A 26,688-nucleotide genomic window follows, 5' to 3' on the forward strand; every position below is an offset into this window, starting at 1 on the left:
GAAGCCTTCCTGGGGATAAGTGGAGATTAGATGACTTTGCTAATGATTTGTAACTTAGTTTATAACACAGATGATCACTACTAGGTGCATCCATCACCACACATTTCGAATTGTTTTTATTCTTCGTCATATGTTGTTTACATTTGTTCTCAATTCTGAATTAATGAGAAATTTAATGAGGAAGAGAAAACATAATTCTGCCAATTTTCTTCTGGATACTTTTCTCCAGATCCATAAATTTCCTACATTTGAAAAAAATAACTATAAAAAACATCAAGATATTTCTAATATTTCAAAACATAATGTAACACAGAAAAATAAATCAGGTCTTCTTATGCATCCTGTCTCTAGCCCACAGTGTAGTATGGAAATAAACACTGAAGGTATTTTGAGGTTCATTTCAGATTAGGAGACAGATCCTCACTAACCTATATTCCTGTTATTCTGTATGGATCCTCCCCTTAGCCTGGGAGACCTTTCTTCTCTTTTACTGCCTACTTTCTACTTGATCTTCATCTCTAGCTCAGCCCCTACCTCCTGTTAAAGAAGGAATTCCACAACTCCCCCATTGTATTTCTTGCTCTTCCCTTGATACTCCCATAGCACTTACAGAATTACACACTTGATAGCCCTAGTTTTGAAAAGTCTTCAAGTCTGTCTCCCTGACGAGCCTGAGTTGAGATGGGTAGGGGCAACTTGTTATTTCTATGTACCCAGTAATCTTTTGGATGTGGGAGAGCAGGCAGATTTGAAGCTCAATCAATTAGAAACTGGAGAGGTCATTTCAGGAAGAGGAAAAGCATACACAAAGATTAAGAGCCAGAGGTTAACATGCACTAGGTGTGTGTTTAAGGAGCCATAAGTGGGCCCAAATGACTGGAGTAGAGAGTTCAGAAAAAAGAGTCCTGGAAAAAACAATGCAAGTTTAGATTTGTTGGGAGAGGGCCTTGCAGGATACCCACTGTCTTGATTTGCTCTGGCTGTCATATGTCAAATTACCATAAACTTCATGAATTAAACTACACAAATTTATTTTCTTATAGTTTTGAAGGCTGGAAGTCCAAGCTCAGGGTACCAGTACTATTGATTTCTGGTGATGGCTTTCTTCCTAAATGTAGATGGCTGCCTTTTTGTTGTCCTTCATGTGGTGGAAAGAGGCAGAACTCCAGTGTTTCCTCTTCTCCTTACAAGGACACAAATATCATCATGAGAAACCCACCATCATAACCTCACCTAAAGTTATTTATCTCCCAAAGGTGCTATCACCAAATATCAAATATATCACACTTGGGGGTTAGGATTTCAAAGTAGGATTTAATGGAATGCAGTTCAGTCCAAGCACTCATCCATTTTGAGTGGCTGAGGAAATGGTCACCAGTACATGAAATGGACCAAGGAGATCTCCATCAGCCATCCCTGCCTTTCCTGGGGTTCCATTGTTCATTTAAGAAATCCCAGAAATCAGCATCTCCAATTGAAAGGGCATTAAAGCCCCAGGGCAAGAATGAAATAACCTTTTAATTTTGGAGATGAATGAACAAAGTAATTTTTGTGAGTGGTATCTTCTTTTTTTTACAGTAGCCATAAATCATACCTTTGGGAGCTGTGCTATTTTACTTTTAAATGTACATTTTGAAAAGAACACAGTCATTTCTTATTACTCTTCTTTTGTACAATTTCATTGCATTCATCACTAGTCAGAGGGTCCTGTTGATTCTGTGGCAGGAAAACTATTTGCTATATTCCCAGTGCAAATGCCTACTGATTAGCACAGGCCTTCTGCATCAGCTGAGGGGGACAGCAGTGTAGTCTTCCTCTAAGATCTACTGCGTTCTCCTTTTATCCATGGTAATTCTTATTGTTTTCCAGGCCTGAATTTTCTTAGCATGGTAGCTTTTCTTAAGAAATACCACCATAGGATGATGTTTCTATCCATTTGAAAATTTTATGTCCATTTGCAAATGATTCAAGCCAAGACTAAGAATTCTGATGCCTGAATTGCAGAAAGTTGTTGCTGCTTAAAAAATTTGCTGGGCATGTCCCATTGATAGATAGTACAAATACACAGTGTTAATATAATGGACAAACTCTGGAGCATTTCCATAGCTTTTGACTGTTGAATAATATACAAAAATATATGACTTGGGGACAGCCGATATTGTTTCCACACTTTGAGCTCTGCTTCCATTAGACTGGTTCACAATATTAGATTGAATCCCAAGGTACTACTGATAATCATCAGCTGTTTTTCTTGCCTAGTCTCTTTGTTTAAATGTATTCTTTCATTATCCATGTGCTTTTGAAAAGAGTGGAGGAAAGAATGCTTTTAATTGAATAATCTGTATTCTGCCAGGTATTCCTTCTTCCTGGGAAGATATCTGGAAACTTACTTTGCTGTTTTTATTTATCCTGCCAGTGTAGTATATTGATGAGAGAACTGAGGTCCAATAATGTTAAAATAAGACATGAAATATTGATTAATTCTTTTTTTTTTTTTAATTCCCTTTTTACTCCAGAGTATTGCAATTTCAGAAGCTACTGCCAATACTGTGCTCTCCAATAAACCTCCATTATTGGGAGGGTCTTGATCCCCTTCAGGCCTTGATAAATGCTTATTATGCTTCTGATGTGTTAGCTCTGAGTCTCCAGGCTTGACTTTCATTGGTTCCTGGAACAAATGAGAAATGGCAGAACTGACATTGCAAAGCTTGAGTCAGAGACCTCCAAAGGAACCATTCCATAAAGGGAGGCAGCCACAGAGACAGAGGCTCCCACCTGGAGCTGCTTTCCTTTCCCTAATGTGCATCCTCCATTGCAGATCAGGACTGGCCCTTTGTTCTGATCCAACACTAGGATTGTTCATTCCTAGTGTTGTGTGAAAAGATAATGGGTCAGGATGGGTCAATCCTGAATGGTTTAAGAAAGACTTATGAAAGAAAGAAGGAAGAAAGATGCCAGTCTGGATGAGGAAAGTCTGAAGGACTGTGAGAAGACAGAATAAGAACCATAGCTAAGGAGAACTTGGCTTTCAGGGTCAGGGAACCCTCAGAGGAAACCACACTTTAAGAGGAACAGGCATGGGAGCCACAGGCAAGAGATCTACTATCCTATTAGAACCCAGGTGAGCTTGGAAAAGAGGGGAATCTGGAAAAATGAGAGAACTGCACAGGAAAACCTCCCACAACAAAGAATTATCTTATCCAAAATGCCCAAAGTGCTGAGACTTGAGAAACCCTGAACTAGAGAAAGTGCTATCATTTTACCCATCAAAGTACAAGCTTCTTGAGTTCAAAACCCAAGTTGTGGAAGAGACAGTTTTGAATAATTAGCAGAGCATCCTGTGAACAAATAATAAATTTAGCATGATCCAGTTTTATTTTGAAGAGTAACCTTTGCAGAGTACTCAGTTCCTCCTCTAAAAGTATCCAAAACACAAATGTTACTCTGTAGAGTTTCTGGTTTTCCAGGGAATAGGAAAAAAGTGCATTGTTTCCAGAAATAAGAAGAGGTGTATGCTTAAAAGCAGGCAAAGGAAAGATGCTGACAGCCAGTACTGTGATTGGTAAAAATTAGGATAGTTTGACAGACAACAAATCCTTGTATTCAGGTGATAGCCTTAAGTTATCACAGAATAAGGGTAAACATCAAGGAGTAAAGTTGCTTATATTTTATCAGTAATAAACTAGATGAAAGATCATATTTTAAAAGATATGCCTTCAAGCATGTGCTACATCAAGGTGTTGACAGCATCATTTTTCCAAGGGATGCACAGGTATATTTAAGTGGTTTCCAAGTTATAAGTATCTTGATTACCAAGGAGCAGTGGGAGACAGAGCCGGCCGGTAGAAGCAAATGATTGATAACTTCCTGGTAACTCTTCTGCCTTTATTTTCCCCTGCCTGGCTCACTAGCTCATTATTCCACTGCATTAATTTAAGCTTTTCTATTGTACTGAATTAGGAGCTTAAATTCTCTTATCATCCCTATGGGAGTCTTGATTGCTTATTTGTGGATGACAATAATTGCTTTTATTGATCCTTAAATGTGGAAGGTATAAAAAGTAGTATGGTTGATGGCCAGCTGGTACATAGTGCTTTGGGCATGATAAATTACAATATTTGGCCCCAGGATACACTCCTTAAGAATTTTAAACCATTTGATAGTGATCACTAGGTCTCTTCAAACTGAAAAATATAAACAAATTCATATACATCAGTTCAAGTCTTTTTGTGTTGTTTTATTGAATCCTGAAAGGTTTACTTGGGTATAGTTTATAATCCTTTGTAACATACCCACACAACAACACAGGAGAGTTTGCATATGGTACAACTACAAGAATCCCCAGAGCCAGGGCCATCCAGACCAGTGCATTCCTCCAGGGACTCAAAACACCGGCTATTTGTTTGGAAGAATTCTAGCATTTGCTAGAATACTAGCAGTTGCTAGTATTCCATTCAAGCATCTTTGTGAGGACATTAGCTTTGAGCATTTTGAGAACAAAGTACTCTGAAGGTCTCAGCATGGACTGTAGATAGGAAACCTCATGCCATTTCATATCCCAAATATATCAGAGGCATTAGGGGGAAAAATGCAACTATCTAATTAAGTGCTCTTTTTTAGGACAGGACACTTGGGCAGTATGAGCCTCCTGCGTCTGAATCAAATGCAACACACATTGTTGGAAGAGCTTTTGGGCTAATTAGCATGAACTGTCTACTCAGAAACAAAATAAATCAGTTAGACCTAAAAGGAATCAAGTAACATAAATGCCATAAAATTTCCTTATTAGGTGGTAAGGCGGAAAGATATTTGACCAGATGCCAAAGCCTGCAATCCCTGACCCCTTATCCTGTGGTCAAGTGAAGACAGATAAAGGAGCCACTGAAAGAGGTGTGTCCTATTACCCTTTGAGGACTCCACCCCAAATGCTTACTGTTGAACTCTCAGAAGTGACTTTCTGGTCTGGACCAGAATAAGTCAGGAGAGCTTCTTTTGCACAGTAGTGGTCCATATGTCCCACAAAGGATCCCCCTTTATCTTGGTCCTGGAATGCCATATGGATCCTTGACTGTTGACAATTTTGGGGAGGCATGATGTCAAAGGAATGACCATTTACCCCGACTTATATTTATCCTCATTCAAATTAAGCTTCACCCTCAGCACTATGGTCTAGTTATGTCCTCAGCCTTGGACAGTCATTTTGCACTTTCTGTGAATGGCAGTGTGAACAGGCAAACACAAAGCTCCTCCCCTAAAACTTTTAATGATTACCATTGCAAGGAAAAACTTTCTATACACTTTATTTTATATATGTCCCATGCATTTTGTGTCATGCCCAGCACATAAGTGAGCACTAAATGTGATCTGACTAATGCAATTGCTAATTGCAAGATCCAGCATGCAGAGAGCATGGTACTGCCCAGTAGTTAATGCTTAATCACAGATTGATGATGGAGGGTGACAATCACAGAATCATCTATTTTAAAACTGGAGGAAACTTTACTTATGACTTAGTTCAATCATCTCATTTTAGAAACAAGGATACTGAGACTCAAAGAGGCTAGCTGTCCACAGCCTCTCATTCAAGTAGTGACAGAGCTGGAACGTGAGACCAGGAAACTTCACTTCAGTTCTGTACTCCACTCTGTACTGACTCTGAAATAAATGGGCCTGTGCTTTATTGTATTGTATTGTGATCAATTGTATTAATGTGTGTTCCTCCTCCATTAGATCATGTGCTCCTTAGGAAAATATTTATCAACATCTTCTAGCACAGTCGGTGACACTTAATAGGATACCAATAAATATTTGTTGGAAAAATAAAATAAGTGGGTGAAGAAGTGAGACATATTTTTCTCATTATGTTCAAGCAAATGCTGTAATTTTCAGTGATCTCTACCAGCGCTTATGTAGACTAGTAATGAAGAAGGATAGAGAGGATATAAAGGGAGTAAAATGTGGAAAAAGTAGCATGAGAAAGCAAGAGAAGTTATACACTACATAGATAAAATGCCTGCATTCACTTTGGAAGTATTTATTTATTTGTACAGGGGATTGAACACGGGGCACTTAACCACGGAAGCACATTTCCACCCCGTTTTTGTACTTTTTTTTTAGAGACAAGGTATCACTGAGTTGCTTCGCACCCGCTAAGTTGCTGAGACTGGCTTTGAACTCATGATCCTCCTGACTCAGCCTCCTGAGCCGCTGAGATTACAGGCTTGTGTTACCTCGCCTGGCCACTTTGGGAGATTTTTGTCAAGACATTTGCCTCTTCTGACCTCTCCCACTTTTCAAATAAGCAGATCCTATCATTGCTGCTCCTTCTCAGACCCTAGACTGCAGAATGAGAGCAGGCTAAGTCACAGAGTAAGGAAAGCTGCCCTATGGTCTGTCTTACCTTTCTCTGGAACCTCTTCCCACCCACATAGCACATACTACTGACTTGTGTTGGTGCTCCTATTCCTATCACAAAGGAAAGTGCATATAACTCAGTGTGGTCCAATTTCTGGAAATCAGTGTCCCTAGTCACTGCTACATCTAGAGGCATCGGCTGCCCTTCCACTTCAACAACTGTGCTTCCCAACTCCTCATTGGACATACCACACACACTTTCATTTTTGTTATTTTGCCCTTGTTGGTTCCTCTTCCTGAAATATTTTTCTCTGGTATGGTCCACATGACTTCTCATCTGCCTTGCCCCACCTCCACTCACAAACCTTAATTATTTTTTGATTTTTTAACATTTTTACCCCTATTATCAAAAGAGCCTCCCCTGACCAACGTTTATAGCACAGTTGCCTTTAAACCTATTCCTCCATGCTCCATAAAGGCATTAATTTGGTGTTTGGACAACTGCTATATTTCTAGCCTCTAGAATAGTGATTAGTGCATAGTAAGTATCCGATAAAAATGTGTTGATGAGGTTGGTAACATAGGTCTTACAAGGGAAAAGTCCTATCTTACATACTTGAAAGACGGTTTAGGAAACTTTGGATGCTTTCATAGATTAAGCCACTCACCTACACTGCACCCCATTGACACTTAAAAACCCAAGAAGCCTTCAAGAAAGTGATCTGTCCAGGTAAGCAAGGCAACACCATTATCATTCAGTTCCCATCTGGGCTCCACACAACTTTTAAGAAAACCCTGTTCTCTGATAGCACTAATTTGTATCTTACGGAAAATCAAATAAATTATTTTTCACCTGAAGGGAGCAGGATTATTTGACTTCAGATATTTGCCATATGGCTTCTCTATCACATAACATAGCTTTGAGGCTTAAGGTAGTAAGAGCAAGAGCATGTCTATAAATTATTCAGAGATAATTCAAAATAAGTGTGCATCCTTGACAGATTGTCAAGTTTCTTAATGCTTCTTGGTAACAAGTGCTATGTTTCTGATAAAGTGTTGCTTGTTTCTCACCACACTTCATTTTTGTTCTGTGTATGTTTTCTGTGTTGTTTTGTTTGTTGTTTTTGTTCCCCACAGAGTCCAGTCTGGCTCCTACCTCAGCACGGGGTGGTTTACCTTCCTTCTGGCCATGGATGCCTGTTACGGCATCCACGTCTACGGGATGATAAATGATACCTACTGCAAGTAAGATCACAGGAAATTATTTTTATGCAGCTCCAATTCTGATATCTTGTCAAAATATCACAATTCATTTTAATGTCATAAATCTGAGAAACAGATAAAGCAACAATTATTTCCTGGTGTTCTTTGCTGACATGACATTTTATTGTCAGTGCATCAAGTTGTGACTTTTAGGGGTGATAAAAAGAAAAATATTTACCACAGTCTAATGTCAAATGTCAGAAGGAACACTTTCCCTTAATCAGTGGCGTGTCAGGGACTTGTAGCTTGGAAATTTGGAACAAGTTTAGTGGCAATTTAATTTGCAAAAGTGAGTTTGTCATCTCTGTGCTCTAATGGCTTGATGGATGGCTATCCACTCAATAGTTATATTTGATCATGAAGGACAAAATGTCCTGAAGCCTCAGAGAAACTGACAGCTTAATAAGAATTCCTGGAAATTATATTTCACTAATAAGTGAGTAATCTGCCAGATCCTTATTTAAAATGAATGTGTTTATCCATAGTATATCCTAGCTGGGGCATAGTTTCTAATTAGATAATAAAACAAACCCTTCATGCTTCATCAGGGTAATGAAATATATTCTCTACCAACAATTGACACAAAATAACTCAGAGACTGTTTTAATCATATTGTCAAAATGGTAACACTCAGCCATAATCTTCATGAACAAATATTTCTAACCTAACTGTATATATATAGTGGAGCACAGATAAACCCAAAGTTTTACTGTTGAAACATCACAAAATTTCTTTAAATTCTGTAAGAGCATCAGTCTGGCCAAGTTTGCTTCCATTATACACCATTTCCCCTTTCAAAGGATAGCCATATGTTTGAATGTAATTGGTGTGATGTATAAATTTTCCTCGATCTATGAAAGCACTAAAAACCTGGTACATCTTCCTAAAAGCTTTCATACATAATAGCTTTTAACTGAGTTCATCAACAAGAATCATCTATGGGTTTTCAAGTAAATGCATTTACTGGGCACCTAATGGATTCTTGTAAGTGAATGCTTCATTCTTCATCTCAATCTTTCTCTCCCTTTCCTTTTTTTCTTTTCTAGGACAGAAGGGTATAGAAAAGTCCCCTATCATTACTATGAACAAGGAAGAGATGAGTGTGATGAGTATTTTCTTCATGAACATGCCCCATATGGGGGACACAGGTTTATCACTGAAAAGAAAGTGTTTGCTAAATGGGCCAAGAAACACAGAATAATATTTACACACCCAAACTGGACAGTGTCTTGATGTTGGTTTTTCTGATCTTGCCACATCACTTGTCCTGATCGTGATCTAACAACTGTGATGCTGGTGATACCAATGAAGGTGACGATAAAGACAACAGCAACGATGCTCAAGTCCCTATACATTCTCCGATATGGATGGTTGACTCTGCTAGAAATTTGAACCTGGGATTCCGTGGAGGGTGGTGGTACACATTATGCTCTTTATGAAGGTTCAACACTACATACTGCACTTTATAATTTAACTGGAATCGAAATGAAGGCCAGTGATATGACAACTGTGACTTAAGAAATGGAAGATTACCCTTCAAGATAGCTGCCCAGAATTCTTAAACAGTAACTTTCAAAAGTCATGGAATTTGGCCTCATGAGGAGAGGTTACTGAGTCTTTGGGCAGCAACACCATCTTGAAGAATGGTTAACTGTCAAACACTGTCCCAAGAAATGCTATCAGGGTACAAGTATCTTATCACAGTTTACTAATTAGCCTGAGGAAGGGAAGGTATCTCTCTGATATGCCATCTTCCCTCTTCCTGTGGTCTTTCCAATAGCTGAAGCCTCAGGCCATCACCTAATTAGCAATGAAGATATCATGAAGTCCTACAGATCAGGGTCACTTGACTATCTCAACACACAATCCAAAATGTACCAAGTAGCAAATCTTGATGAATCTCCTCTCGGACCACTTCACGCTTACTACTCAAAACAACATAACTAAACATAGTATCGGAATAATGTTTAGTTATTTTGACTGAGTTCTAAATACTTCTGAAGACTATTTAACATGTAAGATACCAACTTCAACACTGTAATAACATATACTGTGAAACTTTCCTAAAACATAACCAAAGGGTTTCCTAACTCTGCTTCAACATCCAGCAACACAAAATTATATGCTTTTTAATAATCATGAAACAGGGAAAGCAAAGCATATTTTTACATCAATTTGTATCCTATCATACTTCATAGTATATATTTGTATATTCAAATTTCTATTTTATAGGCCCAAGATGTGTCTTTCCATACATTACAGTATCATTGCCAAGTGCCGACTGTTAGACATGAGTGATTCCTTATATTACTTCTGAACAGAATTTTTGCCTTCTTGGGGTTAATTTTCCCCATAGTTTATCAGTTGTTATACCATAATAACAATAATGATGACCTTAATGTCCAAAGTGCTTTGTCATTTAGAGTCCTTTCACATGCCCTATATTATGTGATGCCCGTGACCACTTCATTGAACTATTGCCTGCATATTCTGCCATCTCTTTAGTAGTTGATCTGTAATTTGTTGATTGTTCTGATATACACCATAGTTCTTCACTTGCTAATATTTGCATAGACTAGCATTTATATAGATTAGTAACCAATTGATTGCAATGCCAAATACAATATATTATATCAAGGTAATACAAAAAGTACCATAAAGATGGTCTTGGCCATAGGCTAGGACCCCCATGAACTTAAGTACTTTTGATTATTTTTCTTTTGTTCATTTGTTTGTTTTTGTTAATTGCTCTATTTAGATAGGGAAAATATGGGGAAGTAGGGACAATAGGAATGAATGAAGGTAGAGAAATAGTCCTAGGCTTAAGCAACTGTTTTCTGTATCCTCATTGCTCATTAAACATTAGAGGGTTCATTTGCTGAGAGGGTAGCTAGGAAGATACTTCCTTGCAGAATGATTTAAAAGTCAAAAGCCAGGCTCAACTTAAAGAATATTTAAGAGGCTGGAAGTGATGATGCATTGCTCCTCAGGAAGAGTTGGCATGTATTTACCAGTACTAAGTATCAAGATGAGTTATCATTAAAATGTGCTGATCTGGGTAAAAGCCTCTCTCCTGCTCCTCTTCTGCCCATTTGATACCCACGTCCATAAAAATTCCCAAGCTCCAGTTTCATCGTTGAAGTGAGTTGGTCTTATTTTGTTGTTTCCTCATGTGATTTTCAGATCTCCGAATATTTTTTTTGAGCTAATGATGAATAGAAATGTCCACGCAAAAATCAACAGATACAAATGTTAAAATTGTAATACACTGTTTTTCTCCCTGTTGTGATACAGAAATTCCACTTTTAAATAAAAAGGAATCCTTGATTAATCAGAAAGCTTTGGGGAATGCCATGACCTAATTTATTTAATTTCCTAGTAAATGGAGGGTCAACTCTTATTTGTTTTTGCCCTTACTGATGAAAACCTTTTGAAGACATGGTTGCTCTCCAGCCTCATTCTTTGATTCCCTGATGAAGGAGAGTCCAGCGCTCCGTCTCCTCACTCCACGTGTGCAGAAAAGGCAGACACCAGACTTGCAGTGGGGAGATTGCTCCTCTCTTCCACTCTTCCTTCCCTCACTCCCTTTCTCCCTTTTCTCTTCCTTTCCTTTCTTTTTCTTTCTTTTGTTTTTAAACAAAATTCCTTCTCTGCATTTTTTTCATTGTTGTCTTTCATCTCTTTTTTTCCCCCCTAAAATCAGAAACAGAAACATTTTATTCTCCACTTGGAGACCCAGTTGAATTATCTCCAGTGTAATTGCGATTTTGGTAGAAACTCATGACTTCCTTTCCTCTGTAGGCTTAATTTTCTCTGCTTCCATTTCCTAATTCTTATTCCAGCTTTCTAATTTTAGTAGAAATGCAGTTGAATTTCTCCCATGTTTGGAAGAAATTTTTCATCTCAGATTTGCTGATAGAGAAGTATGAGGCAATTTCTAGACATTTCCACAGGTTGTGGTCAACTGAAAAGAATTTCATCCAGCATCTAAACACTGGAGTATGGAAACGAACTCACTCATCACTGATGTGCACCTATCCTGGACATTAATTAATACCTGTGAAAAATAAAAGTGTTTTAATATGACCCAAGGCTCTAGGCAAAACTATGAAAAATGCCGTTATTTTCTGAAATCAGTACAAAAGCGTGTGAGTTAAAATAATAATAATATTAATTAAAATAATAATATCATTAAAATAATAATAATATTTCTAGTTCTGCAGAAACCTAGTAAAAGCAAGTTTAAAAACAATTTTACAATGAATGTTTGAATCCTTTCTCAGTAAACCTAGTGACAAGTAGTGATGATTTGTATTACGATGCTCACACAGTTTTACCAGACCTATCAAATAAAATAAAATTTGGTAAGACTTGGGGTGATGTTTGAACATATGGACATAGAGTCCATTTGTATATGAATATACTTATTTGCATATATATATACTTATATACTTATAACTATGTAACCATATATGAAAGCATACATGTAATCCTATATTCTTCACTGATGTATGAATCACAAAAAAAACCCTATTTTAGACTCCATCTGAAATTTGTTGGGTTTCATTTTGAATCCTATGAAAAAAGCAGAAATTCAAAGTAAAAGTACTGATTGCTGAGAGTACATAAAATCATATTCAATAGCTGGCCAGAAGGATAAAGCTAGATAAGACGCTAAATCTAGAACCGGGAACACAATTAGATGCCACAGTTGTCACAAATCAGACTTGTAAGTATAGCAATCTGTATCGTAAGACTCTGCCGATTGCAGCTTAGCTGAAATCACATTGAAAAACATTGCATCAGGCTTCATTCATGCAGAAGTAAATGAACACTGGTCCCCCTATTCAAATAAGCCAGTCTTTAGCATAAGCAGGACTCAGATTTGCATGATTTTTATTATATAGCTAGAGAACTGTGACCATTGTGAAAAAAGGAAATTATATAAGGAGATTGCTCTTTGAGGATTTGGTATGAATCAGCTGGTCTGGGAACAAGAGTCTGAATTGGGGACCTGCCGACCTTACAAGAAGCATAAAGCCATCAGAAGAGAATCATTCATGGCTTCCTTAGAATAAAGACAACACTTGAGTACTTCACCTGGTGGTGTTAATTGGATGCTAATTACGAGATGAGTTTAATTTTGATAAGCAGAAAAATATAAAGATGACTTACTTTTTTAAAAAACATACCCATCTAAGCTTTAACATGGCATGTCAAAGGCAAAGAATCAACTTTGTTGTCCAGTTTCAATTTGCATGTCTTAGCATAGCAAATGAATTAATGTCCCTGGAACACAAGGGAAAAAATGCTTTGAACTTAACTCCATTTGTAAATGGCAAGATCTCATTATTTTGATAGTGTACTGAAGAAACCAATGACTGAAGGAACCAGTGCTAGGCTTTCCAAGTAATCTGGACTTTAAGAGCTAAAAGGTCTTTAAAGACCCTCCAGTCTATTTCCTCCACCTTAGAGATGAGGACCAGACCCATATATAGTGAAGCGATTATCTATGACTATAAAACAGACTGTTGGCAGTACTGAGACCCAAACTTTCATCTCCTATCTCCTTCTCTAATACTTTTTCTACTACATTTTTTTTTTTTTTTCCTTCAGTACTAGGGATGGATCCCAGGGCATTGTATCACTGAGCTATATTCCCAGTCACTCCCACATCTACCCCACCATCACATTTTTTTTTTTTTTTTTTTTTTTTTGGAGACAAGACCTTGCCAAGTAGCCCAGGCTGGCCTCAAACTTATGATTTCCTGCTTCAGAATCCAAAGTTGCTGGAATCACAGGTGTGCATTATCACACCCAATTCCATTATATTTTTTCAAAGTACAGAATAGCAGCTGGAAAAAAATGCATACATGTATATTAAAAGAATCTATATTCATGGAACAATGTACTCCAGTTAGTGTTGATTCTACTCAGAATCAGAGAATCCCCTCAATGAAGTATAGGAATATTTGCATAATTGAAGGACCATCTCCTAGTAATTGTCTATATTCTCCATTTTCTATGTTTGTTGCTAAGAGTAGGCCATGTTCTCGTATCAAGAAATTCTAGCTAGGCATGGTGGCACATGCCTGTAATCCCAGCAATGCAGGAGGCTGAGGCAAGAGGATGGTGAGTTCAAAGCCAGCCTTAGCAATTCAGGAAGCCCTAAGCAACTTAGTGATACCCTGTCTCTAAATAAACTATTAAAAAGGGCTGACCAATGTGGCTCAGTGTTTATGTGCCCCTTGGGTTCAACCCACAGTACCTAAATGAATGAATGAATGAATGAATGAATGAATGAATAAATAAATAAATAGAAATTTTAAGACCGTGTTAAAAATACAAAGATGTTTCTTCCTCTTGGCATTGAAGACATTTAAGCCATGGGTGCACCGTGTTATGGTCTGGATATGAGAAGTTCCCCCATATGGAGGTGAAAAGATTGGATTGTAAGAGCTGTAATCTAATCAGGCCATTCCAGTTTGAAGGGACTGGGTGGTAACTGTAGGCAGGTGAGACATGGCTGGAGGAGGTGAGCCATTGTGTGCATGCCCTGAAATGATTCAACTTCTTACCTGCCTCCTCTCCCCTCTCCCCTGTCCCCTCTCCCCTCTCTCTCTCTCTCTCTCTCTCTCTCTCTCTCTCTCTCTCTCTCTCTGTCGCTGGCTCTTTGTGGTTCCAAAATCTGTGGATATTTGTCACCGCCTGCAGCAACAACTTGCACGGGTCTTATGGGTGGTGGAGTGGAAACTGAGGCACTTCTATCTTTCTTTTTGGTGCACTGCTTTCTTGGATAGAGGAAATGAGGTTTACTTGCTTTGAGAGGAGAGAGAGAGAGAGACCCCGCTTATCAGAGAAAGAAACTTTGCTTAAGAGAGAAACTTTGAAAGAAAGACAGGCTTTTCTCAGAGCTTAGAAGGAGAGAGACCTGCCACGCCTTAAAGTCCTGTATCCTGTGAACTAAGGGTGTATCTACCTAAGATGCCCTAGTGATGCGTCTCAGTTCTCTGTTCCGCAATCTGCCTTCCGCAGCTGCCCCTATTCACTGCTGTGTTTTTCCCCTCTGGCTGCTGCCCCGCGTGTATCTTCTTCTGCTAGCTTTTCTGGTAATGGCTGCTGCTTCTCTGTCTCGCTCTGCCTACGCTTATATCACCTCCAGGACGCGGAGAGCAGGGCCATGCCTCTCACGCAAAGATTAGGCCAGACGCTCAAGCAGGCAATTAGTGCTGGAGAACACATGCGCATACATTGTGTGCGTGGACGAGAAAATCACCTGAGTGTGCTTATGTCAATTAACCTCCTCGCTGCCGATGTGATCAGGCGCCATCCTGGCGCCGCCAACATGGCACAGCCCCCAACTCTCTCTCTCTCTCTCTCTCTCTCTCTCTCTCTCTCTCTCTCTCTCTCTCTCTCTCTCTCTCTCTCTCTCCTTGCTCTCTCTCCTTCATGAGCAGAGCAACTTCCACCCAACATGCCTTTCCTTCATGATGTTCTGGCTCACCTTGGATTCAGAGCAACGATGTTGGCAGACCATGGACTAAATCTCTGAAACCATGATCTCAAATCTGAAAGTAAACTTTTCTTCCTTTAAGTAGTTCTGATCAGGTATTTTGGTCACAGAGATGAAAAGCTGACTAACACACACCAAGAGCAGTTGGGTGATGAAGGTTACCTGATGAAACTGTCAGGTGCTACTGTTGACTGTTCACCAGAGCAGAAGAGTCACTCCCAAACCACTTCAGCTGCTTGGGTTAGTAAAATTGGGCATCAGCAGTGGCCAGTGAAATACTTCTCTTTGGTTTCATTGCTCATCTTTTCAATGCACACATTCTCTGTGTCCACATACCATTCAGAAAGGTAAATACCAGCCCTACATGTCCCATGATGTCCCACAAGACTTAATCAGCATGCAAGACTGAAAGGGCCTTCTGAAGTATGTTTATATATAAGTATATTTAATATACATACTGATATAATTATTTATATATCAAAGATAAACATTATATATCAAGAATATTTCTCTTTATATATAACACAATTATATATGTTTTTTACTAATATGATACTGCTAGGAGTGAAGAATTTTGAAATTATATGCACTGGGGCCTGAAAATGGTTCCTGTGGCTCAGAAATAGTGTATTGTTCTGGTGCTTGTTTTTGCTGAACCTTAGAGATACCACCAGAATAAAATTGCATGTAAATTGCTAAGGCACCGAATTGGAACTGTCCTTGGGCATTGTAACACTGCAGAAAACCTCACTTAGCTGTTTTTAAGTTCTCTCCCCATCTATTTATTTTTGTGTATAGAATATACACAATTTGTTTTTGAGGTAGAAAAGCTCTTCTTTCTCCATGTGTACGTCTTCTTTTGTTCATGCTTTGGAGACTTCAGAAAAATAGAAGCTCACTTTCATAAAGGTAGAGAAGATCTTGATTAATAAATAGCCAACTTCCAAATTGAAGCATTTGCCTACAGAGAGCAGTTTCTTCTAAGAAACTCTCAGGGACCAGAACCAAGGCATTTTATGGTTCCTTGTTACCCAACCTAAAGCACTAATTTCCTTGGGTTTAACTTTGTTGTCACTGCTACCGAGTAAATACCCATTTCTATTACACATAGTATATTTTATGCTTCACTCATTTTTCTGAGTTCACACATTTTTGCTGTAGTCTCTCATTCACTTTTAAAACCAGTAATCTTCATCTATTTACAGAGGAGACTGTAAATGCACAGCTGTACATTAGGTGAGGGATTTTTTTTTTCTGGGATCATATTGCTTTATTTATAGGCACTGTGTCTTAGAATACAGCTTTCCAAGTGTCAAAGGGCTGTGAGCATTTTTCAGGGTTTTTTTTTTTTCTTTTACAACAGGACAAGTAAGGATATGTAAACAAAGCCAGAGACTATTTGTCATTGAAAGAAAAAAGGGTAAAAATATTCAGTATGTTCAGTATTTAATGTAGGAAGGTATCCAAAATTCTATTCTGGTCAATAACAAGAGAAGATTTTGGTCAGTTCTCAAAATTTTTTTAGTCCGCATTAGCTATCTTAGGCTGAGAGAAATTTCCTTCCAAAGTCAGGTTAGTACATAAGCTACTTAAACTCCCCACTTCTATCTCTCCATTTAACTATTCTTTCTTTATATTTGCATAGTTCCTCATTTAAAAAATCAGTTTCTATTACTTGCTCCATCTCACCATATATTTGGATGAGGTATCAAAATAAGAGTATTTGGGGGGTTTATGTTCTTTTGCAGGGGGAGGGGCAGGTAATGAGGATAAAGCCCTGATCTACATAACTCCAAGTCCTAAAGAGTCTTCTTTGGAAATAAATAATAGTAACTTATATGCCAGGTTGACTAAAGGACTATACACCTCATCCAACCCCCCCACCAAATTTTATGAAGTACATATTGTTATGGTCATCATTTCACATATAAAGAAATCAAAGCACAGAAAGGTGAAGTAGTTAGCCCAGTGTCACACAGCTAATAATGGATTGAGGTTTGAACAAAAGCAGTTTGGCCTAAAGTCTATGTCCTGTTGGGATATGCTAATAGATGTAACCCAGAACTCCAAAATTTTAGCAGCCCAACGAAAGAAGATTTGCTTCTTTTTAAAGCCTGTGTTCCACATGGGGGGATCCTCTCCAGCCAACCAGTTGCCCTCCAAAGGCAACTCAGAGATGAAGGCACATTCATCATGTGGCTTTGCCCTCTTTTTGGCCTTTCAAGTTCTCTCTATTTGACCTGATAATGCAGAAAAGCAAAATGGATCTGATGTTGGAGGGTCTCATGCGCGAGCCTGTAGGTACTGAACATCACCCCCTCTGCATTCCACGTGCCAGATTCAGAAACATGGTCTGGCACTTAGGTGGGCTGTGTTGTCTAATTGCAGGCCCAGTAGGAACAGGAAAAGGATTTGATGAAGATGTAACAATCTCTGCCACAGTATTCTTGTTCATGAAGACATACAGCCAAAAAAGAAATGAAAAATCATTCAGTTTTGTGCACCTGTTGCAAAGAGTTGTTTGCATTAGTATTTCTCTGCATGGATATCAGTACCCACACCTGAGACAGAATAACCCAGGGAACAAAATATCGATCTAGGTTTCATTATGCCAAAAAGAGAGGATATTATTTCTTTTTCAGAGGAAGCAAAGAAAGAAACTGATAAGCAGGAAACATTTTTAAGTGATTGCAGCAGACCAACAATAGAGAACACAACTTTTAATGTCTTAATGATCTGTGGTTAAGGTGAGGCAGATCCACTCTCATCTCTGACGAACTTCTTCTGTCTATCTCTTCCTTTGCAAGATGACACAAACAATGGCCTACTCTACTTCAACTCTACTTCAGGTCTATGCAGTGCCACAATAATTTTTTTAAGTAAAAAGTGCAATTGCTGGTTCTCAAATTTTAACATTGCAAATATCCCTTTCTCGCCCCTCTTTCTGTGCTCTCAATGGCATATGCACTTGCTCAAAAAAGAAAAATTACCAGTGTGCCATAAATAAATGGGCCATTATCAAAACATAAGGTACATGCTTAAGAAAAGAGGTGCCAATGCTTTCTCTCTCCCCTACACTTTCTACCAGTTGACATAATTTTCTTCAATATATCTAGAAATCTTATTCCCTTAACACAAACAGAACTTGGCATCCTAAAGTTCTTTTTTGCCCAATAGGAACCTATTTGCTGTCTTGGGAAAAAGTGCTTTGCATGTTAGCATATAAATTTTCTTAGTTTGCCCATGAGAGAGATTAGCTGCAAGTCTAAAAGCAAAATAATTAGAGAAAGGAATCTGCCAGTGTTTACCTTCTTCCAGATCAATGAGAAATTCCTTGTAAGGACAAGAAAGTACAGCGCCTGGTGTTAGTTAATGACAAGTTTGACTGTTTCTAGGAGTTATAATTAGTGATAAGAATATATTATGGTTCTTTACAGGGATAAATTATTCAGTTTTATCAGAGTGGTATCGTCACTATCCCTATGCCCATAGCTAAAATTCTTGAGTAATACAATGTATACCAGTAGAAAATTACATTATGCTTTGAGAGTTCTTGAATTTATAATTGATAAAACTTTTCAAATATACAATTTTCCATGCTTATGAAATCACTTAAAAATCTGTATAATCATCCAAAAATTTCTACCAAATGCCTAAATATCTCTAGAAGTATAACACATACAATGAATGTTCATAGAATGGTCTTTCATCTTCAGTGGCAGTTTTACTTCAAATTAGAACAGTTTAGCCAACACATCATTTGCCGACACTGATTATGATGGGTTTCCTCCCTAGTGAAAAAAGAATATACTTCACCCTCTTTGATGAAGAAAAGGGCATTAGTGCTGGATAAGAACATTAATGTAATGCAGATGGAGCTGTGAATCATGTTGAACCACGAGGGGCTGCTGCATATGGAGAAACAGAAATAAACTAAACAGTGTTCTATTGCACAATATATGAATTCAGGGAAACTCGATGATACTAGATAGGAACAAATATAAATCTGGGACACTTTGGTTAAAAAAACAGGAGCATGACTTAATAGCAGTAGTTATGAAAAACGTTTAGAGATTTTAGAATACTCCATTAGGAGAAAAAACAATTTAAAATGTCAGATACCCTTTTAATACCCTCAGATATTAAGATCACGATATTAGCATCACCAAGGATCAGGAATGATCAGATCATTTCTCAGTATATTTTAAAAATTAACTTAAATTTTTGATTTGAATGTAAGATATTAGAATCTGCAAGAGACAAAAAGGCTATAATGTCCATGCTCACTGTCCAGTATTCATCTAATATTTTTCTATAGATATTATTAATAAAATTTACATGTATAGGGAGTTTATAGCTTTCTTTGTCTCCTTAATAAAAAAATTACAAACATTTTCCCTATGTCATCAGATTATCCCAAAACATTCTCAATAGCTACATTGTGCCATAATCTATTTAACCATTTCTCCCTTCTTACTCTTCCCTATGTGGTAAATAACTGTGTTCATGAATTTTTGAACACTTCTCTGATTTTTTTTCCTTTTATTTTACTAGCATATAGTGATGACTGCTGTCCTGAACTCTTGCCAAAAACAGTAGGTTTTTTATTCTTGCCAACTTCATATGTACCAGCCGAGGGGGTGGGGGGGCAGGAGTTTATAGTCTTTTAATTAGCATTTAACTGATTACCATGGAAATTAAGTTTTTGCATATTTATTGGCAATTTACATTTTTTTTTTCATGAATTAGCTCTTCCTCTATGTTTGGTCCATTTTTCAATTGCAGAGGGAGTCACCACACTTTAAAGATGCAGACAAATGAGAATCTATTCAAAAGAGAGGAATAAGGTTGGGAACAACCAGGATCCCATGAGAGAACTAGAAATTTCATTGCACCAGGAGTTAGAAACATGTGATTAGCTTAAAAGAATGTTTTAGAGAGAACTAAATTCAAATATTTAAAAACATTAATTCAGGTGCAGAATTAAACTCTGTGGCTTTACTGGATAGAATTAGAACCAATCAATAAAATTTCAGATTTTGTCCCAGGAGGACATTTAGAGGAGGAGTCCGAAGTTAGAGTGTGGATTTTTAGAATGGGTGAAATTGTGTGAAGTGTTTGTGGATAGATCACATGACACCATTTTTCAGTGATTGCATTGATTAGAGAGTTGGACTCAATAGCCACTAAAATTCCTTGTACAAGCCACCAAAATGGTATGAAACAGGATGAAACTCCCATGTGTAAAGGCCACCAAAGGTCTGAAAATTGTGCCAAGATATATAGGCTTTGGAAGACCCTCATCTTAGCAGCAACATATTCAGAAGCTATCTCTTAAAACAGGTCATTTGCTGAAGACAGGTATTACTCAGCTCATGATTAGAGTTGGTTTCCCAAGTTTGGGAGTACCTTTGATTAAAGGTAGGTAAACACACACACACACACACACACACACACACACACACACACTCCCAAGAATGCACACACCTCACACTACCACCATCTTTACAGTTTCATGACTGCCTATCACTGACATCATTCTCAAGAAGGTATAAATTCCTTCACTTCCCATGGAGGAAATTCATTCACATTTCATACTTCCATATTTTTATAAAATTACTACTATGATATGTCTTTGAAATATAATGGCTCGAGAAAATTGCATTTAGTATCACAGCGTTCCTCATGTTGGTAATTTATGATAATGGATGTCACTGTAGATTTAGGAATCATTTATATTTTCCACCTTTGCCTATTTCTATTAGAATAAATAAATTCTTCATATTGAGTTTCACTGCATTTTTCAGTTTTCTAGTCTGTACCACTCACTTTCAGTATATTTATAATCCTTTTATCTGGTCTTTGTAGTTTCAAAATGATGCCTTGGATATTTGAAGTTTTAAGCAATCAATGGCCTTTTCAAATTGCCCTCTTAAGGTTTTTGTAAAATAATATTTTCCACAATACAACTTTAAATTACCTGCCTTTTCCTTTGCTAAACTTAATCCAAGAAAGCTAATTGAACATTAAGCATTTTAATCATCACACAGTGTCAACCTGTCTTCTCAGTATGGAGAATTGGAGAGGCCATGAGCTTAACGGTATTCCTAGCAACGCAAACATAGTGAAAGTCTGATAATATGCTCAGTGTAAAACTGGGGGGTTAGTCCCAGTCTCTATGATATCAAGAAATATCCAATGGATATAATCAAATTCATAGTACTGCATTAGCGCTTTGGAGGATACAGAGATGGGTAGGCTGCAGTATTTATCTTTTTTTTTTTTTTTTTTAAATTTTTTACAAATTAAAAAATTTTTCCCCCCTCCCTAACCCTAACTCTAACCCTAACACTAACCCTTCCCTCCCCCGCATTATGTGTCATCCTCCACTTATTAGCGATATCATTCGTCCCTTGGCTTTTTGAGATTGGCTTATCTCACTTAGCATGATATTCTCCAATTTCATCCATTTGCTGGCAAATGCCATAATTTTATCATTTTTTATGGCTGAGTAATATTCCATTGTATATATATACCACAGTTTCTTTATCCACTCATCAATTGAAGGGCATCTAGGTTGGTTCCACAGTCTGACTATTGTGAATTGAGCAGCTATGAACATTGATGTGGCTGTATCTCTGTAGTATGCTGATTTTAAGTCCTTTGGGTATAGGCCAAGGAGTGGGATAGCTGGGTCAAATGGAGGATCCATTCCGAGTTTTCTAAGGAATCTCCACACTGCTTTCCAGAGTGGCTGCACTAATTTGCAGCCCCACCAGCAATGTAAGAGTGTACCTTTCTCCCCACATCCTCGCCAACACCTGTTGTTGCTTGTATTCTTGATAATCGCCATTCTAATTGGGGTGAGATGGAATCTTAGGGTAGTTTTGATTTGCATTTCTCTTATTACTAGAGATGTTGAACATTTTTCCATATGTTTGTTGATTGCCTGTAGATCTTCTTCTGTGAAGTGTCTATTCATTTCCTTAGCCCATTTGTTGATTGGGTTATTTGTATTCTTCGTGTAGAGTTTTTTGAGTTCTTTATAGATTCTGGAGATTAGCGCTCTATCTGAAGTATGATTGGCAAAGATATTCTCCCACTCTGTAGGCTCTTTCTTCGCATTGCTGATAGTTTCCTTTGCTGAGAGAAATTTATCTTTATGAAGTTTAAAGAGTTAAAAAAAAGTCAAAATTCTAAATTATTGCAAGGTGACTCAGAATAAGGTAATGCACAGAACAGTGATGCAAAAAAAAGTATCGTGTAATACAGAAACATAAGAGGCATAAGGAAATGATGATTCAGATATAAAAATTGTCATTGCATCAGGTATCTGTTCAGGTAATTTTCCAATATACCTATAGGGTGATTCAGATTCTCAGGATGACGCAGTACATGCTGGGTCTCAGGAAATACATCTTGAACTTCTATTAGCAATGCCTTATTGAAATGGCTAATATAGGAGACAGCCGCCAAGACATAAAAACACTTTCATCTAACACAAGATGAGGCTTTCTGACAGCAGTGTCTTGTAGAAGAGCAATGTTTATTTGAAAATGTAGAGGTTATTTTTGAAAAATTAAATGAAAACATCCATAGTATAGTAAAATGCTAAGAATTCTTTCCCATCTTCTCTGGAATTTGCTAGGGGGGCCAGGGTTCAGTTAAGGCTCTGGTACTATTTTTACATGTATTCATTGAACAAACAGCACCTTTCAAAGCATTTCAAAGTAAGCTGTGAATTCAAATAGCACAGGATGTGGAACCAATTTAGGTGTAAATATGGATCCATTTTATCCCTTTTATCCATGTAGATCAATTAGTCTTGTGTTATTATTCTTGATATGCAGTCACTCTCAGCTTTAGGACTTACCATGAATGTGAATTATCCTGATTATGCTTTTCTTATGATGGTTTCATCTATACTTATCTACAGAGCTTGAATGAAAATTTCCTAATGTAATGATAACTGTATGCATCTAATTGGAGACTTCAGCAGAACTCAGAAACAAATTGGGAAAGCAAAAATCATAATATGTCCCTAACCCAACTTTTATCTGTCACCAAAGAAAATCTAATGGAGAAATTACCTTCTTTTATTTAATTAAGTGGATTGCATGTTCTAAATAACCTACTTCTCTTCTTTTAAGTGACCTTTTAGGTCCCAGGAAAAATTAATTATTCACTATGAGTGGAGAAGGGGAAGGGGAAGGAGATAGCTACTTGAAAGATCATAAATCAATATCTTTCTATGCCTTTTCCCAATTTCTGCTGACCTCTTCTATTCTTCCTAAAGACCCTTCTCTACTCCATGTCAGTTAAAGGGCCACCCAGGTGATTTCATGAACTCTGACCATTGCTGTACCCTAGAGTCCAGACATAGATCCACATATATTTGGTCAAATGATTTACTATAAAGATGCCAAGGCAATTCAATGGAAGAAAATGTCTTTTCAACATCTGGTGCAGAAACAAACAGATATCCATATGGAAATGAATGAATATCAAATTCTTACCCTATGCCATATGGAAAAAATTAACCTGAAGTGGATGATTAACCTGAACATAAAAGACAAAACTCTAAAATTTCTAGAAGAAAACAAAGGATAAAATCTTCATGCTTTGGAAACAGGCAAAGATTTCCTAACACACATACATACACATACACACACACACACACACACACACACACACACACACACACAAACACAGAAAACAGAAATTATGAAAGAAAAACATCGATAAATAGACTTAACCAAATTCAAAAACTCATTTTTGAAAGACACTCTTAAGAAAATAAAAAGACAAGCCGTAGACTGAAGAAAATATTTGTAAGACACATATCTACATCCAAGAACTCTTAGAACTCAATAATAAAATGATAATGTCTCAGCTAAAAGTAGGCAAACAATTTGAATGAAAACTATTCAAGAGAAGAACTATAAATGGCCAATAAGCACATGAAAAGACGTTCATCACCAGAGTGCACAGGAAATACAAAAGGAAACTGAACACTCTAATAGGCATAGAGGATCTATGGGTGAACACTTTCAGCGTAGTTTTTGCTTTTACGGAGTTTACAGTGCAATGAGTGATTCCACAAGTAGGCAGCTCTAAACAATGGCTTCAGTACTTGACCAGGAGAAATGCAGGTGCTTTGGGAGTGTTGCCTAATGTAGGAAGTCATCACTCGGACAAGAGGGTGGGTAGGCAGACCACCCAAGATGATTAAGACAGACTTCCTGAGGAAAGTGGTTTCAAACTGAGACCAGGATGATGAGCAGGAGTGAATCCAGCAAGGGGAATGTGAAGAGGCAAGCATGGACAAGAAACAGCATGATGCCAGGAAGTTGGGATTAAGAGAAAAGTGTGACATGTTCCAGAATCTGAAAGAAGTTTAGGATGGCTGGTTGGAGGAAAACCTCAGAGGTGAGAGGTGGACGGTGTTAGAGATAAATGAGCAATGTGATCAGAGTCCAGATGATCCAAGTCTTACAGGCTGCAGTATGAATGTTTAACTTTAAGAGCACTGCATGCAAAGTGTGGAAAGTTTCCAAATAAAGGAACCTTATATCTGAACTATTGTTTAAAGGATTACACAGAGTGGGGAAAGAAACCAAGGGTAGTTTACAATTGTGTTTGGGGCTTAAACATTGGGAGCATGCTGATATCACAACCTGAAATAGGAAACAGAGGAGAAGATACTGTTTTAGACATGGTCAGTAGTTTGAGGAGCATAAAGGACACTGAAGTGAAGATTTACATACAAGATCAGGAGGCAGGACCAGCCACCCACCTCTCTGTCTCTCTGTCTCTCTGTCTCTCTCTCTCTCTGTCTCTCTCTCTTTTTCTCCATATATATATATGCTTAGTGTATAACTGGGGTTTAGTCCCAGTCTCTATGATATCAAGAAATATCTAATGGATATAATCAAATTCATAGTACTGCATTAGAGCTTTAGAGGATTCAGAGATGGGTATGCAGTATTTATCTTTATGAAGTTTTACTATATATATATATATTCTACTATATATATTTTTTACTATATATATTTTACTATATATATATATAGTAAAATTTTACTATATAGTAAAATTTTACTATATATATGTGTATATATATATATATATATATATTTGGGTTCCTCTGCACAGTAGAGAATCTAGGTTCTGAAAATTCTGTGATAGAAATATGTACAGAAATGTCATAAAAGTACAAAGGATAGAGTGGACATTTCAATTAATTATCTATTGCTATGCAACAAATTACCACAAACTTGATTGTTTAAAACAACATGTATTTATTTTAGCACAGCCTCTCTGGGCCAGAAATACAAGCATGGTACATATGAATCCTCTTCCTTAGTGGCTCTCACAAATCTACATCGAAAGTGCCAATAAGAGCAGATATTTAGTCTGAAAGCTCAACTGTAGAGGGATCCTTTTCCAAACTCATGTGGTAGCTGACCATGGTCAGTTCCTCAAGGGTTGTTGGTGGGTGTTACTCTACCTCCTTGCCATGTGTACCTCTGCTAAGACAGCTCACACCCTCAACACATGAAAATCAACAAAGGAGAGTGTCTGCTGATAAAATAAGTCACAATCCCTTATAATCTTATCTCAGACATGACACCCCCCCAGTGTTGTATTCTACTGGATGGAGGCAAGCTCTTTAAGAGAAGGAGATTGCATAAAACCAGAAAGCAGAATCATTGGAAGTCCCCATATAAGTTACCTAACATGTCATGTATATCTAGACAAGGTTAAAAAAAAAAAAAAAACCTCCACCCTAAGAATGACACTTTAATCTGAGAGAAGATATGAACTAGTCAGTAAAATATGAAAGGTAAGAAAAATGAAGGCTTCATTACCCATTGACATCGATCAGCAAAATTTCCATATTTCTTTATGTCCATAATGATGATAAATCAAACTTACCAAAATATACAAAGCTGGAGTAAATCTAGTGGTTTAGTCCGCTTTTCCAGTGCTATGACTAAAAGACCCAAGCAGAACAACTGTAGAGGAGAAGAGGTTTATTTAGGGTACAAGGCTTCAGAGTTCTTAGTTCATGGAAGGTTGGGTCCATTCCTCAGGGCTTGAAGTGAGGCTGACATCATGGCAGAAGAGTGTGGCAGAGGGAAGCAGCTCACATGGTGATCAGAAAGCAGAGACAGTCTCCACTTGCCAGATACAAATATATACCCCAAAGCCACGTCACAATTACTACCTCCTCCCAGCCATACCATAGCACCTCAGTTAGCACTCAGTCAATTCCAATCAGAGAATTAACTCACTGATTAAGTTAAGACTCTTACAACCCATCATTTCTTCTCTGAACGCTCTCGCATTGCCTCACATTTGAACTTTTGATACACCACATCTAAACCAGAACATCTAGTATGTATCTCTTTGAGGGGGAGGGTACCAGGGGCAGTTAACCACTGAGCAACATCCCAACCCTTTATATTTTTTATTTTGAGACATGGTCTCATTACTTGCTTAGGGCCTTGCTAAATTGCCGAGGCTGCTTTTGAATCCACAGTCCTCCTGCCTCA

At 37.7% G+C, this 26,688-nt stretch overlaps 1 protein-coding gene across 14 annotated transcripts in view; it reads left to right on the forward strand.

Annotated features, from left to right (window-relative positions):
* The window catches only part of ST6GALNAC3 (ST6 N-acetylgalactosaminide alpha-2,6-sialyltransferase 3), a 576,783-nt gene that overhangs the window by 506,209 nt on the left and 43,886 nt on the right, over window positions 1-26,688 (forward strand). For 9 of the 14 annotated variants that reach the window (XM_079129192.1, XM_079129198.1, XM_079129194.1 and 6 more), the window contains 2 exons: window positions 7,492-7,599; window positions 8,664-11,978. The exons of 1 other annotated variant lie outside the window; for it this stretch is intronic. In XM_079129192.1, coding sequence (XP_078985318.1) covers window positions 7,492-7,599; window positions 8,664-8,850 — 295 coding nt within the window. In that variant the 3' untranslated portion in view covers window positions 8,851-11,978. Of the gene's footprint in view, window positions 1-7,491; window positions 7,600-8,663; window positions 11,982-26,688 lie in introns of those variants that run through there. 4 more of the 14 variants (XM_079129193.1, XM_079129184.1, XM_079129190.1 and 1 more) reach the window with 4 other exon arrangements.

This window comes from Sciurus vulgaris, assembly GCF_902686455.1.
Source record: "Sciurus vulgaris genome assembly, chromosome: 1".
NCBI classification, from domain to species: domain Eukaryota; kingdom Metazoa; phylum Chordata; class Mammalia; order Rodentia; family Sciuridae; genus Sciurus; species Sciurus vulgaris.